Source organism: Notolabrus celidotus, chromosome 2 (assembly GCF_009762535.1).
Source record: "Notolabrus celidotus isolate fNotCel1 chromosome 2, fNotCel1.pri, whole genome shotgun sequence".
NCBI lineage: Eukaryota > Metazoa > Chordata > Actinopteri > Labriformes > Labridae > Notolabrus > Notolabrus celidotus.
This window is the reverse complement of record NC_048273.1, coordinates 4,056,582-4,069,342: the sequence shown is the minus strand read 5'-3', so window position 1 is coordinate 4,069,342 and position 12,761 is coordinate 4,056,582. Positions and strand designations below refer to the sequence as shown.

Here is a 12,761-nt window from a genome sequence, read left to right as displayed (position 1 = left end):
TTTTGTTATTCTATTTTTATGTTATTTTATTTTTTTCTATTCTATTTACTCTATTCTATCTTACCTTTATTATTACTATTATTATTGTTATTATATTTTTAACTATGTAAGTATATAGTTGTATTCCTTGTGTATTTCTTATCTTATCTTTGACCAGCAGGGGGCAGCAGCGCTCCGTCTCTGCCTCTGATCTGCTGCAACTTCCACAAGAAGAAGAAGAAGAAGTCAACTTATTACGTCATCATACCGCGACGAGTAGTGCCCATGCCGTACACGAGGATGTGTTCCTCTCCATGTAAATAGAGTCATTTGGTTCTTATTTGGTAAAAGAACGAGCTGGATTTTGACATTAAGATAAAGAGATCCGGATCGACCCGACATGGCGGACTTCTCCTCTCTGGGTTTGTCAGACTGGCTCGTTAAACAGTGTAAACAGCTCGGGATCAACAAACCCACCCCTGTTCAGGAAAACTGCATGCCAGCTATTATACAAGGTAACTCAGATCTACCTTAAATAATCTGTTAAATCACACCACGTGACTTACCTGTCATGTAAGGATGTTGACTTGTGGTGTCTGTTTTAAATGTCTGTGCTTTAGAGTGAGTCTAAAGTGGAAGATAAACACTTTGTTTATATACTAACTCTTTGTTTTGATTTTAAAGCTTTAAAAACAGCTGATTTCAGACTTACAGTTTTTATTATTGTGTCCAGAATTAGTGGGTCACCTGTTTTCAAAGGTCTGGATTCAGCTGCTTCTCTTGTGATCAGTCTTCAGACAGTCTAACATGATCATGTCTGATGATCAATTTACTTTGAAAACTGTCAAATATTAACTATAACCTAATATATAAACCATATATATATATATATATATATATATATATATATATATATATATATATATAACCGTATTTATTATTATTATTATGTTCATCTGCACTCTGGCTGAGGCACATTTATTTAAACTACCAGTCAAAAGTTTGGACACACCTTCTCATTCAATGTTTTTATTTATTCTAATTATTTCCAACATTGTAGATTAATACTGAAGACATCAAAACTATGAAATAATCTGGTTTTGCCATAATCTGGATTACAACAGTAGTCAAATAGGGCTATCCATTGTGTGCTAACCCTACCTCTGAACAACACAACTGATGGTCTCAAACACATTAAGAAGGCAAGTCATTCTACAAATGAACTCTTGACAAGGCTCATGTTCATTAGAAACCATTCCAGGAGACCACTTCATGAAGCAGACTGAGAGAATACCAAGAGTGTGCAAAGCTGTCATGAAGGAAAAAGGGGGCTACTTTACAGAATCTAAAATATAAAACATATTCTGCTTTGTTTAACACTTTTTTAAAAATTAAATAATTCCATATATGTTCTTTCATAGTTTTGATGTCTTTGGTATTAATCTACAGTGTTTACAATAATTACAATAAATACAAACCCTTGAATGAGAAGGTGTTTCAAGGGCATAGGTCCTTTTGGATCTTGCTGTCACTCTGATTACAAGTGATAAACTTCAGTGTGTGCAGATAAGCAAACATACAGAAGGATTATGATTAGAGTATGACAACCCTCTTGAAGTCCTCTAGAGAAACAGCTGTAAGTAAAGCAGATCTGGTGACTGATGGAGACTTTCTTTCAGGTCGGGACTGCTTGGGCTGTGCTAAGACTGGAAGTGGGAAGACGGCCGCGTTTGTGCTGCCGGTGCTGCAGAAACTGTCAGAGGACCCGTACGGCATCTTCTGCTTGGTGCTGACTCCCACCAGGTCTGTGCTGTGTGATGTCTGTTGTGTCCACATAAACACTCACAGCTTAGCTCAACAAGACAAGGCATTACAAATGTTTTGATTGATGTTAGAAATGATGTTTGATGTGTGATGTCATGCAGAGAGCTGGCCTATCAGATCGCAGAGCAGTTCCGAGTCCTGGGGAAGCCTCTTGGTGTGAGAGACTCCATCATAGTCGGTGGAATGGGTAACACTATGCCTCTCTGTCTCACCTCTCTCCTGTGTTCTGCTCCTATAACGACCTGTCCTCTGTGCTGACGTCGTCGTCCCTCTCGTGTTTCTTGCAGACATGGTGGCTCAGGCCCTGGAGCTCACTAACCAGCCGCATGTTGTTGTAGCAACGCCGGGACGGCTGGCCGATCACATCCGCAGCTCCAACACCTTCAGCCTGAGAAAGATCCAGTTTCTGGTGAGTTCAGGAGGGAACATGAGATGAGACTTGGACCAGGTTTCAACAACCTACTCACATCCTGTTTGCCAACATTGAGACTTAGCTTCGTGAATCAATCATCACCCGGTCTGAACAACCTTAAGTCCATGACAGAATCAACTTTGAACTCTTTTGAAGCAGAAATTAATCATACATTTGATCGCTCAGCAAGTGTCTTAAAACAACCAAACCCAGTTCCAGTGTCATGAATTATTAAAACAATAGATTTCAACACCAGGAGATTAGTTGTGATTAGATTTTTGGAAGTGTAAAGATCACTTGCTGCCCCCCCCCCGGATTGAAACTTCAGACTTCCTCAGCTTCTGATCTCGCCTCTGTTTCAGATCATGGACGAGGCGGACCGTCTGCTGGAGCAGGGCTGCACAGACTTCACCAAAGACCTGGAGACCATCCTGGGGGTTTTACCGGCTAAGAGACAGACGCTTCTGTTCAGCGCCACACTGACCGACACCCTGCAGGAGCTGAAGAGCATCGCCATGAACGATCCGCACTTCTGGGAGAGCAAGTCAGAGTGAGTACGCCTGAAGCTGTGTGGAAACTGTGTTCAGTCAGACATGGAGATCTACTTATTCCAAATCTGTTCTACAGCTCAACATCTTTGAAAACTGTCGTCATAAATCTGAAGCCTTTCTGATGTGATTCAAGTTTAAATCATCCTCTCCAAAACTTCTTCTGACTCTCGCTCTTGGAGCCAAACCAGCTCTGTGGTTGCTGTTTTGCGCTCTGACCCCTGACCTCTCTCTGTCTGCATGAACTCTGAAGTGAACTTTAACATTAAGGTGAACTTTAACGCCATTACAGGACAAAAACTGTGGAGGAGCTGGACCAGAGGTTCATCCTCACTCCAGAGAAGGTGAAGGACGCCTACCTGGTCCACCTGATCCAGAAGTTTACTGACGAGCACGACGACTGGTCCATCATCATCTTCACCAAGACGTGCAAGTAAGAAACCCGGCTAGCGGTCCTCAAAATGTCAGAAAGTATGCTCTCTTTAACTTTGAAATAAATCCCATAGAGGTCCAATGAAAGCCTCCCCCAATTAAAGGCAGGGTCCCTTATAGTAGCCGGGTGTGGCCGCACGTTTTGACAAATAAAGGCCTGTCTCAATTAAAAGCCTGGGTGCATTAACTGCTTTCTGGCAGTCTGTTCAATGTAGCACCTGATTGTTTTTACAAACTAGTCCGAGGGTTTTTCTCTAATTCAGTCCCAACAAGGCACATTCTATAGTAGACACATTGACGATTCAAAGATATCAAAAAAATATTGAGAAATCTAAAAATTGTGGGCGTGGCAGACTTTCAGGCGGTGCATCAAACGCACATGTCTCGCCATAAACAGGAAATGGATTTTTGGGGGCTTTAAATCGCACCAAATCAGCGAACCGCCACACCTGCTGCACATCAGGCGGAGGGGTGGTTGCAGGTGTGCGAGGGCCCGTTCATCGCCGCTTATATTTTGGGGCTTTTTTGCCTTTATTGGATAGGACAGCTGAAGAGAGACAGGAAATGTGGGGAGTAGAGAGCGGGGGAAGACATGCAGTAAATGGTCGACCGGCCGGAAGTCGAACCGGCGACCTCTGCGACGAGGACTATAGCTTCTATACGTGGGGCGCTTAGACCACTGGGCCACCAGCGCCCCAACAGCTTTGATTTTATACTGACACTGAAATGCCACACATCACATTTACTGATCACCAAAGCAGCACAGAGTAAACAGCGACCTAAATGCTGCCAGGCTGTCAAATTTGGCAACATAAAGCAGCAGGGGGATTCTTTCCTGATGATTTTAAAGAGAACGGGAGGAAACAGAGCTGAACCTAAACTTGAATCATAGAAAGAAGATGTAAAGCGGACTCTTGAGTGGTGGTAGGAGGAGGGTTAAACGGTCAGCTGGAGCGAATTATCGTATAGATCGGCGTTACAGTCTCCTAAGAGTTGATGAGGCTGAAAGATGAAGGAGGAGAGTCTTTGTCCCAAGTGGAGGAGTTTAAGTATCTCTGGGTCTTGTTCATGAGTGAGGGGAAGAGGGAGCGTGAGATTGACAGATGGATCGGGGCGGCGTCTGCAGTGATGTTGATGCTGTACTGGTCTGTCGTGGGGAAGAGAGAGCTGAGCCAGAAGGCAAAGCTCTCAATTTACCGGTCAGTCTACGTTCCAACCCTCACCTGTGCTCACGAGCTGGGGGTAGTGACCGAAAGAACAAGATCACGAATACAAGAGGCCGAAATGAGCTTTCTCCACAGGGTGTCTGGGCTCAGCCTTAGAGATAGTCAGGAGATCAGACATCAGGGAGAGGCTCAAAGTAGAGCCGCTGTTCCTCTGGATCGAGAGGAGACAGATGAGGTGGTTCAGGCATCTGGTCAGGATGCCTCCTGGACGTCTCCCTGGGGAGGTGTTTCGGGCATGTCCGTCTGGGAGGAGGCCACAGGGAAGACCCAGGACACGCTGGCGAGATTATATCTCTCAGCTGGTCTGGGAACGCCTCGGTGTCCTCCCTGAGGAGCTGGTGGAAGTGGCCGGGGAGACGAGCGTCTGGGCTTCCCTGCTGAGACTGCTGCCCCTGTGACCGGACCCGGATAAGCGGAGGAAGATGGATGGATAGTGAAGATAGAATGAAGAATGAAAGAAGAATGCCTTGAGTACATGAACAAGTATTAAACCCTTTTTATTTCCTCTCAGGGACTGCCAGATCCTCACCATGATGATGCGTGAATTCAACTTCCCGACGATCTCCCTGCACTCCATGATGAAACAGGTGAGACTGAACATCGGCCTGCCAGAGGATTACTGGGATTACTCTTAATCATGAAGCCTCGATGCTCCTTTAGAAGTCAGGGTTGGATTTTGTAATATTTGTCACATTCATGGCAGAGAGACAAACATGTGGAGATAAAGCCCTTTGTGGGAACGTAGAAACAGACAGAGGAGGATTAGGGCGGATTATAGCAGAAGAACGGGCCTGCAGACTGAACGGCTCTTTCTCTCCTGCAGAAACAACGCTTTGCAAACCTCGCCAAGTTCAAGGCCAGCGTCTTCAAAATCCTGATTGCAACAGACGTGGCCTCACGGTAAGGAGTTCTGCCAAGACGCTCTTTATCTGGATGTTGGTGTTTTGCTTAAATTGAAAACTTATAACACAGTGAAGATGTCACAGAGTTTCTGTTCTCTTCTTTCTGCTTTCAGAGGTTTAGATATTCCAACCGTCCAGGTCGTCATCAACCACAACACGCCCGGCCTTCCAAAGATCTACATCCACAGAGTCGGACGGACGGCAAGAGCAGGTCAGGAAACAACTCAGCATGATCTGATCTGATCTTTAAATAAAAGCAGCTCAATATTGACGATGATGTTTTCCTCCTCTGCAGGGAGGAACGGCGTCTCTGTCACACTGGTGACTCAATACGACATTCACCTGGTTCAAGCTATTGAAGCGCAGACTCGTAAGTTTCATGGTTACATAAAGTAGTACTCGACCCAACATCATGGCAGGATAAGATCCAGTCCCATCTTACAGACAGGACTCAGTCTGATCTCATCTTAATCCACCATGAGCAGAGCACTTTGCAGCATTTAGCAAGTTACAGTGGCAAGGACAAACTTCCTTTAACAGGCAGAAACCTCCAGCAGGACCAGACTCATGTTAGACACACATCTGCTGAGACCGAGTTGGAGAGAGAGATGATAGTGATGAAACGGATAGTAGTAGTCGTAGCAGCTGGAGTCTGGCACGTTCAGAGCAGCAGAGATCCAGAGGAACCTACAAGACAAGGGAGCTCAGGGACTCCAGAAAGGTCTATGGTTAGTAACTTTAATGAGACAGGAAGAGTTAAAGTAAGAGAGAGGAGAGAGAGGGAAAGAGAGGATCCCAGTGTGTCAGTCTAAGCCTATAGCAGCATAACTAAGATCTGGTCCAAGCCTGATCCAGCTCGTACTCAGAAAGTTTGAAGCCTACTCTTAAAAGTAGAGAGGGTGTCTGCCTCCCGGACCCTGACTGGTAGATGACTCCAAATGAGAGGGGCCTGATAGCTGAAGGCTCTACCTCCCATACTATTCTTAGAGACGTTGGTACGGTTAGGAGGCCTGCATGTTGGGAGCGTAGTGTTCTAGAGGGGCTCTATGGACTTTATTAAATTCACTTTGTGACATTTTGAATCTGGAAACGGTCAGAAGAAGAGAGAGCACAGAGGGGGTCGTGTGAAGAAAACAAGAGGAACCTACGAGACAAGGGAGCTCAGGGACTCCTGAAAGGTCTATGGTTAGTAACTTTAATGGGACAGGAAGAGTTAAAGTGAGAGACAGGCAGATAGAGGAGAGCGAGGGAAAGACAGGATCCCAGTGTGTCAGTCTAAGCCTATAGCAGCATAACTAAGAGCTGGTCCAAGCCTGATCCAGCTCTAACTATAAGCTTTATCAAAAAGGAAAGTTTGAAGCCTACTCTTAAAAGTAGAGAGGGTGTCTGCCTCCCAGACCTTGACTGGTAGATGATTCCAAAGGAGAGGTGCCTGATATCTAAAGGCTTGACCTACCATACTACTTTTAGAGACTTTAAGTACGATGATCAGGCCTGCATGTTTGGAGCGTTAGTGTTCTAGAGGGGTACTAGCGCACTATGAGCTCTTAAGATACGAAGGTGGAGCTTTATAGGTCAGAAGAAGGATTTTAAATTCTAATCTAGGTTTTATGGGGAGTCAGTGTGGAGAAGCTAACACTGGAGAGATGTTCCTAGTTCTAGTCAGTGCTCGAGCTGAAGAGCTAAGAGAGTCATTTTTGTGTTGTTTTCAAGTAATGAGAAATGTTTACATGCTCATTCTCTGTCCTATGACTAAATATTTGCTTTACTTGCTGGAAGAGCTCTCATGGTCTGAAACCTCATCAAGATAAACACACTAACTCAACCTCAGGCATCGACCGAGACCTACAAGCTGTGAACGCTCTCAGGTGAACAGGCATGATGTAACTCCACAAACGGGTCTGTTGTGTTCCCGCAGAGACGAAGCTGGAGGAGTTTCCTGTGGTGGAGAAAGACGTCCTGAAGATCCTCACTCAGGTCAACGTGACGAGACGCGAGTGTGAAATCGTACGTTACTGTTTTTTTTATTCTGCATATTCAGTTTCGATCTTATACCTTTGTAGTTCAGTGAATATCAGATGTAGCTGTTTATATTTTATACTCCACACACTAACTGTTGGTTCACTTCTCTTCATGTTGCAGAAACTGGAGGCGACAGATTTCGATGAGAAAAAGGAGATCAACAAGAGGAAACAGCTGATCTTGGAGGGGAAGGTACGTTTCTTCAGGAGGTGGTAGAAGTGGTAACATTAGAGGTGCAGATCCATTAAAATGTTAAGTGTTCAAACCTTATAATTTACCAAACAGTGTGTTGTTTGGTTCTTCATAATTCCAATGAAGTTTTTAGTTTGTTGAAGATGACATTTTTTCCTGTTTTTTGTATGTTTCTCTAAACCTCCGTAGGTTACACAATCCTTTCCTACCAGCAGAACTAAACCCAGAATATTGTGGGAACACATCAGCTGTACATGCAAATCATAGACTGTATAAATATGGACGTAGTATCCGTGGCGTCACCCATCTGTGTCTGAAGCGCTGTTTTGAGGCCAATCATCGGTGGCAGCCATATTGCTGCTGTCGAGCGATTGTGGCGTAAAGAGGCGGGCTTTGAGCCTCCTCGCCAACAGCTGCAGTGTTCCCGCCTGTCAATCAAGTCAGCTGTGCCTCTCATTGGAAGACTCGTAATCTCAATACCTTTGAAATTGCAGCGTTAGAAAAATAATTCACCCCCCGTACAGTGTGTGCTGATCGAGAAATGAGCTATCCAGACTACACTCGTCTTTTGAACCAGGCTGTAAACATGTTTATTTCTGCTGTAAAGATTTTTTGAATTGGTGTGTATGTGGTTTCTGGTTCTTCTGGAGCCAGCCTCAAGCAGACACTCAAGGAACTGCAGTCTTTTAGCACTTCCACATTGGCTACAATTCTCGCGGCAGGAGGTTGCCGATAGGGTTACACCTGTATCTTGAAAAAAACGAGTGTGATAACTTTTCTCCTACGAACGGACCTCCTCCATTGTTGTAGAAAAAGTTGGTATCAGAAGCCCCGCCCTTCTTGATTCTGATTGGTTGGTGATCAGGAAGTGACATTGACGAGCGCGGCGGTGTTTCAAAAGTTGAACTGTTTAACTGAGGCTGTTTCCGAAATCGCCTACTATACTAGCAGTACGTACTGATATGTCCAAAATTCAGTATGTAGTAAGTAGTATGTGAACAAGAGCAAAAATCTGCAGTATGCCAAAACTCCCCGGATGTCTACTGATTTGGGAAAGTATCTCAGTGTGCATCGGACCAGTCTGCCTTGCGTACTGTTTCCCATAATGCACAGCGCTCATTCTGATTTATCTTTTTCCTCATTTTTTGACGGGAGGAAATCTGTTTTTGGGTGCTGTGAAAGTTATCAAATTACATATAAACCACTTCCTAACTTTTTAAATCATAAATGGATGCTAAATAAGCATTTTATTTATCGGCTTCGCCGTTGTTTACTTCCGCTTTCCGAAACCGGAAATCCAGCGAAGTCTGGCTCAGCATGCTGCATGACAGATCGAACAGAACAGTCATACTACATACTAAATTCAAACGCAGTATGTAGTAGGCAATACCTACTGCCTACTACATTAGTAAGTAGTATGTAGCAGGCCGTTTCAGAAACAGCCTGAGAGTGCTGCGACAAAAATCAGCAGACACTAAGGACGCTAAATCACATAGGCTGTTTTCAAAACGGCCTGCTATATACTGCGTTTGAATTTAGTATGTAGTATGACTGATCTGCGTTGCAGTACGCTGGGCCAGACGGAAGTAAACAACGGCCAAGCTGATAGATAAACTGCTTCTTTAACACTTATGATTTAAAAAGATAAGAAGTGGTTTATATGGATTTTAATAATTTTCACAGCACCCAAAAACTGAGTGCCACCCGTCAAAAAGTCAAAAAAGGAAATAGCGGAACGAGCGCTGTGCATTATGGGAAACAGTACGCGAGGCAGACTGGTCCACTGCATACTGAGAAATTGTCCTGAATCAGTACGACATCCAGAGAGTTTTGGCATACTGCAGATTTTGCTCTTGTTCACATACTACTTACTACATACTGAATTTTGGCCAAATCAGTACGTACTGCTAGTATAGTAGGCGGTTTTGAAAACAGCCACAGAGTTAGTGGACACAGCATCTGATTTGTGATCTCACTTCCGTTTCAGGATCCAGATCTGGAGGCGAAGAGGAAGGCGGAGCTGGAGAAGATCCGGGGCCACAAGAAAGTGTTCAAACAGAAAATCCAGGAGAGCATTCAGAAACAGAAACATGGACAGCTGAAGAAGAAACTGATGAAGAGGAAACAGAAGAAGAAGAAAGCAGCACAGGCGACGGCGTGACGGCTGCTGGGGGCGTGTAAATACAATGATTTGTAAACTGTACAATATGTGTGATACTTCATAAATGATGAGAACTTCAAACCATAAAAACAAGTGGTCAAATCGAAAGCCTTTATTGATTCAGTTTGACAAGAAACAACCATGTTGTGATGAAACTTCACTGCAAATGAGACAAATTATTTACATCGCATTGAGCTCTCTCTTCAAATTCATCTCAGCCGTCTGACATCGAGAGTCAAGGGTTGAATGACTAATATACAGCTGAGTCACGTCTTCAATGATCACTGCTCATGTTGCAACTCAAGGTGGCTCAGAAGATGGAAAAAAAACACCACAGCAATAACATTACGGCAGCAGGTTTTAAAGCTATAACATGTCAGGTTTCAGTGGAACGGGGAGGGGTTTTTTTTTTGCACAATGTCAACGAAACATCTATTCTCTAAGTCAATTAAACATGGCGACATGTACTCGCAACATGATTGTCACATGACTGCTGAAACAAGAGGGATAGAAACGACAGTGAAGTACATTCTTACTGTGGTCAGAAAGTAGCTTCTCTGGAAGAGTTAAAAAACAAACTACGCTCCCTCAGACAGTTGGAGGAGAAGATAGAAAACTAACGGAGAGAAAGTGTCTGCCTCATTCCTGTAGTCAGTTAGTCGCTACAAAAACACACTTTTAGTAAATCCACACACGATGGCTAAATAACACCTAGAGAAACGAAAAGAATGACGCACAAAGCAGCAAACTGTCTGACAAAAGCTATGTTTGGATCAACTCAAGGTTCACAAAGTTCTTCAGGAGGAAGGTTTAAAGAATCCATGTAAATCTCAGAGGAACTCTACATGAAACACAACGCAGGCTAAACAGCTTTTTGCACAAATCAAAAAAATCCACAGAAGGAAAAAAAACAAAAAAAAGAAAGTCTACCAGCCTCCGTTTGTTTTCCTCCACAGAGAAGGAAGGTGGCTTTTTATCATCCGCCCATCCTTTTGAGAAACAACCCAGCTGCTCGGCTCGTCGGCCCCGTTTCCATAAAAAAATAAAAGTCCTTTTCTGTGGGTTTGTTGAGCCCTCTGGTGTGTGGAAGGTTTTTTTTTTTTTTATAATAAATGCTGGTAGTTTGATTTGAACTACATTCATGCTTGTGCTGCAGCTGTTCATCTGAAGGTGATTGGTTATAGGCACTGATTCAGGTTTCATCATCTCAACGATTCTGATGGCTTCTCCACTGAAATCAACCGCGTGTGATTAAACGTGACCTCACACAGCAACCAAAGAGTTCTAAATTACAGGGTCGGGGTTGAAGTTGAGATAAATTTCATTGGTGAAAGTCTTTGTGATCATTTTAAAACTCATGTGGCTGTGCAGTCGGACCGTCAGCTGCATGCTCTGATATCTAAACGCTGTGTGAAGTGACACCTACATTTATCGTGTCTATTGGAACTGAACCATCCACCACATCCCCCCCTTTACGTTTTCAACCCTGGCAATGACTTCAACTCCTGTCCCACATGTGGAAACACTCACCCTCTCTCTCTCCCTCTCCCTCTCTCTCAGCCACCTTCCTTTTCCACGTCTTACCTGTGGTGGATTGATTGCCACGACCGCCTGAAAGCCCCGCCTCCTGTCCTTCATCTTGTTTGGTTTCATTCACCTCAAGAGGGGATTCGTATGCCGAGTGTGGACCGTCCACACCCTCCCCTGAGGGATCAATCTTTGCAAAGCGTTCAAGCATTTGCCAATCTAAGCGTACAGAGTGTTAAAAAAGAAAGAAAAAGAAAGACGTCTGGTCATGAAGCACTGTGGGACATCAACAACCCCGCTTTCATACGATTAAAAGAAAGGAAAAGCCTTCGCTGAAACATCAAATGACACTGAGTTGAATCACCAATGCTGGTCATGTTTGATAGTTTCGATGACTTTTTTTTTTTTTGCAATTTTGTGCTCAGTGATAAGAAAGGTAATTCAGAGAAGAAAAAACTGTCCCATGAAGATCGCCATATCGTCGGGATCGTCGCGTCATGCCTTGAAAAACAGTCCGAAATCCCTGTTGCTGCTCCCCCACTGATGTGTGGTCGAAACCGCCCCCGTTAAAGAGGTCGTGACTGAGTCAGTGGTTCTCAAGCAAGAAAAGGTTTTCATTTCAAGGCTCTTTAATCCCAGACCCAAGCACAGAAACCGGGTTTTCAGTTCCTCTTTGAGAGTGTGTGTCGACTGTCGCTTCCTTCAGAGGCTGCTGAGGTTTTTCGGGGCCCACCGGTAGATTGTTGTTGTTGCCTCTCTCTCCTCCCATGACAAACCAAATTTAAAAGACACAAGTGGAGTACTAAATGCTTTTAGGACGGGGGTTTTTGTGACTTCCTGTGATCGTGCCTCCCGCACGTTTTAAGAACAAGTTCTCCGAATTCAGCTGGTGAGCTCTGATGTCCGTCTGAACATGAGGCCGCTTTGCTTCCGTCCCCGGAGGCGGCGCTGGGTTGAAGGGGGTTGGCTGGATTATTTTGTTGGGAGTTGAGCCTCATTTGGAGACCCTGGAGATCTCCGCTCCGTTTTCCTCAGCAGCTCGACCACTCGCTGCCCTTCTTCCTCTTCTCTCGACTTCCCTCCTTCTCTTTTCCCGGACAGCGGTCCCCTGCCTCTCTCGTGTTCTCTCGGCCTCTCTTGCCCGTCCGTTCGCGCCCTCGTCTTCTTCTTCTACCCTCTTATTTCTCTCGCTGGTCATTGGTTTGGTTTCGCTATCCCGTCGCTTTCACTCGGTGGTGCTTCGGTTGTAGCAGAGGAAAACAGGTATCCATTTTATGTTTTTATTATTTCCCAGATTAAAAAGCTGATGAACTAAGCTCAGCTTAAGCCTAGCTCCCTTCATCAAGTGACCTGAAAGAGAAGAGAGAAGGATTTTATTTTCTGTCCACAGCAGGAGAAACAACAGAAAGATGAACACGTCTGGAGCCAGATCTCTGAATTCTCCAATCCTTTAACCCTCCTAATAACCTTGGGGTCAATTGGACCCCATTCAATGTTTAACATCTCTAAATTAATGACATTAATCATTTTTTGGCT

At 44.4% G+C, this 12,761-nt stretch overlaps 2 protein-coding genes across 3 annotated transcripts in view; one reads left to right on the top strand and one right to left on the bottom strand.

Annotated features, from left to right (window-relative positions):
• The first annotated feature begins 220 nt into the window (after positions 1-220).
• ddx49 (DEAD (Asp-Glu-Ala-Asp) box polypeptide 49) lies at positions 221-9,791 on the top strand. Its single transcript, XM_034673359.1, has 13 exons — positions 221-494; positions 1,659-1,782; positions 1,905-1,990; positions 2,091-2,212; positions 2,578-2,765; positions 3,056-3,196; positions 4,933-5,008; positions 5,245-5,321; positions 5,437-5,534; positions 5,619-5,693; positions 7,242-7,330; positions 7,466-7,537; positions 9,525-9,791. Exons 1-13 carry the CDS (start codon positions 380-382, stop codon positions 9,696-9,698), a joined length of 1,437 nt encoding a protein of 478 aa, XP_034529250.1. The 5' UTR covers positions 221-379; the 3' UTR covers positions 9,699-9,791.
• LOC117804890 (regulator of nonsense transcripts 1-like) overlaps positions 9,790-12,761 on the bottom strand; it is a 22,701-nt gene continuing 19,729 nt past the window's right edge. The window contains exon 24 of one of the 2 annotated variants that reach the window (XM_034673339.1): positions 9,790-12,575. The gene's annotated coding sequence lies outside the window, so the exon portion shown is untranslated. The remainder of the gene's footprint in view (positions 12,576-12,761) is intronic. The other variant, XM_034673347.1, reaches the window with a different exon arrangement.

Bases quoted from the DNA above. Each gene is read 5' to 3' on its own strand.
- ddx49 (XM_034673359.1), top strand. From the start codon at position 380: ATGGCGGACTTCTCCTCTCTGGGTTTGTCAGACTGGCTCGTTAAACAG. The intron at 2,766-3,055 runs GTGAGTACGCCT...ACGCCATTACAG, and splicing joins TTCTGGGAGAGCAAGTCAGA to GACAAAAACTGTGGAGGAGC. The intron at 5,009-5,244 runs GTGAGACTGAAC...TCTCTCCTGCAG, and splicing joins TGCACTCCATGATGAAACAG to AAACAACGCTTTGCAAACCT.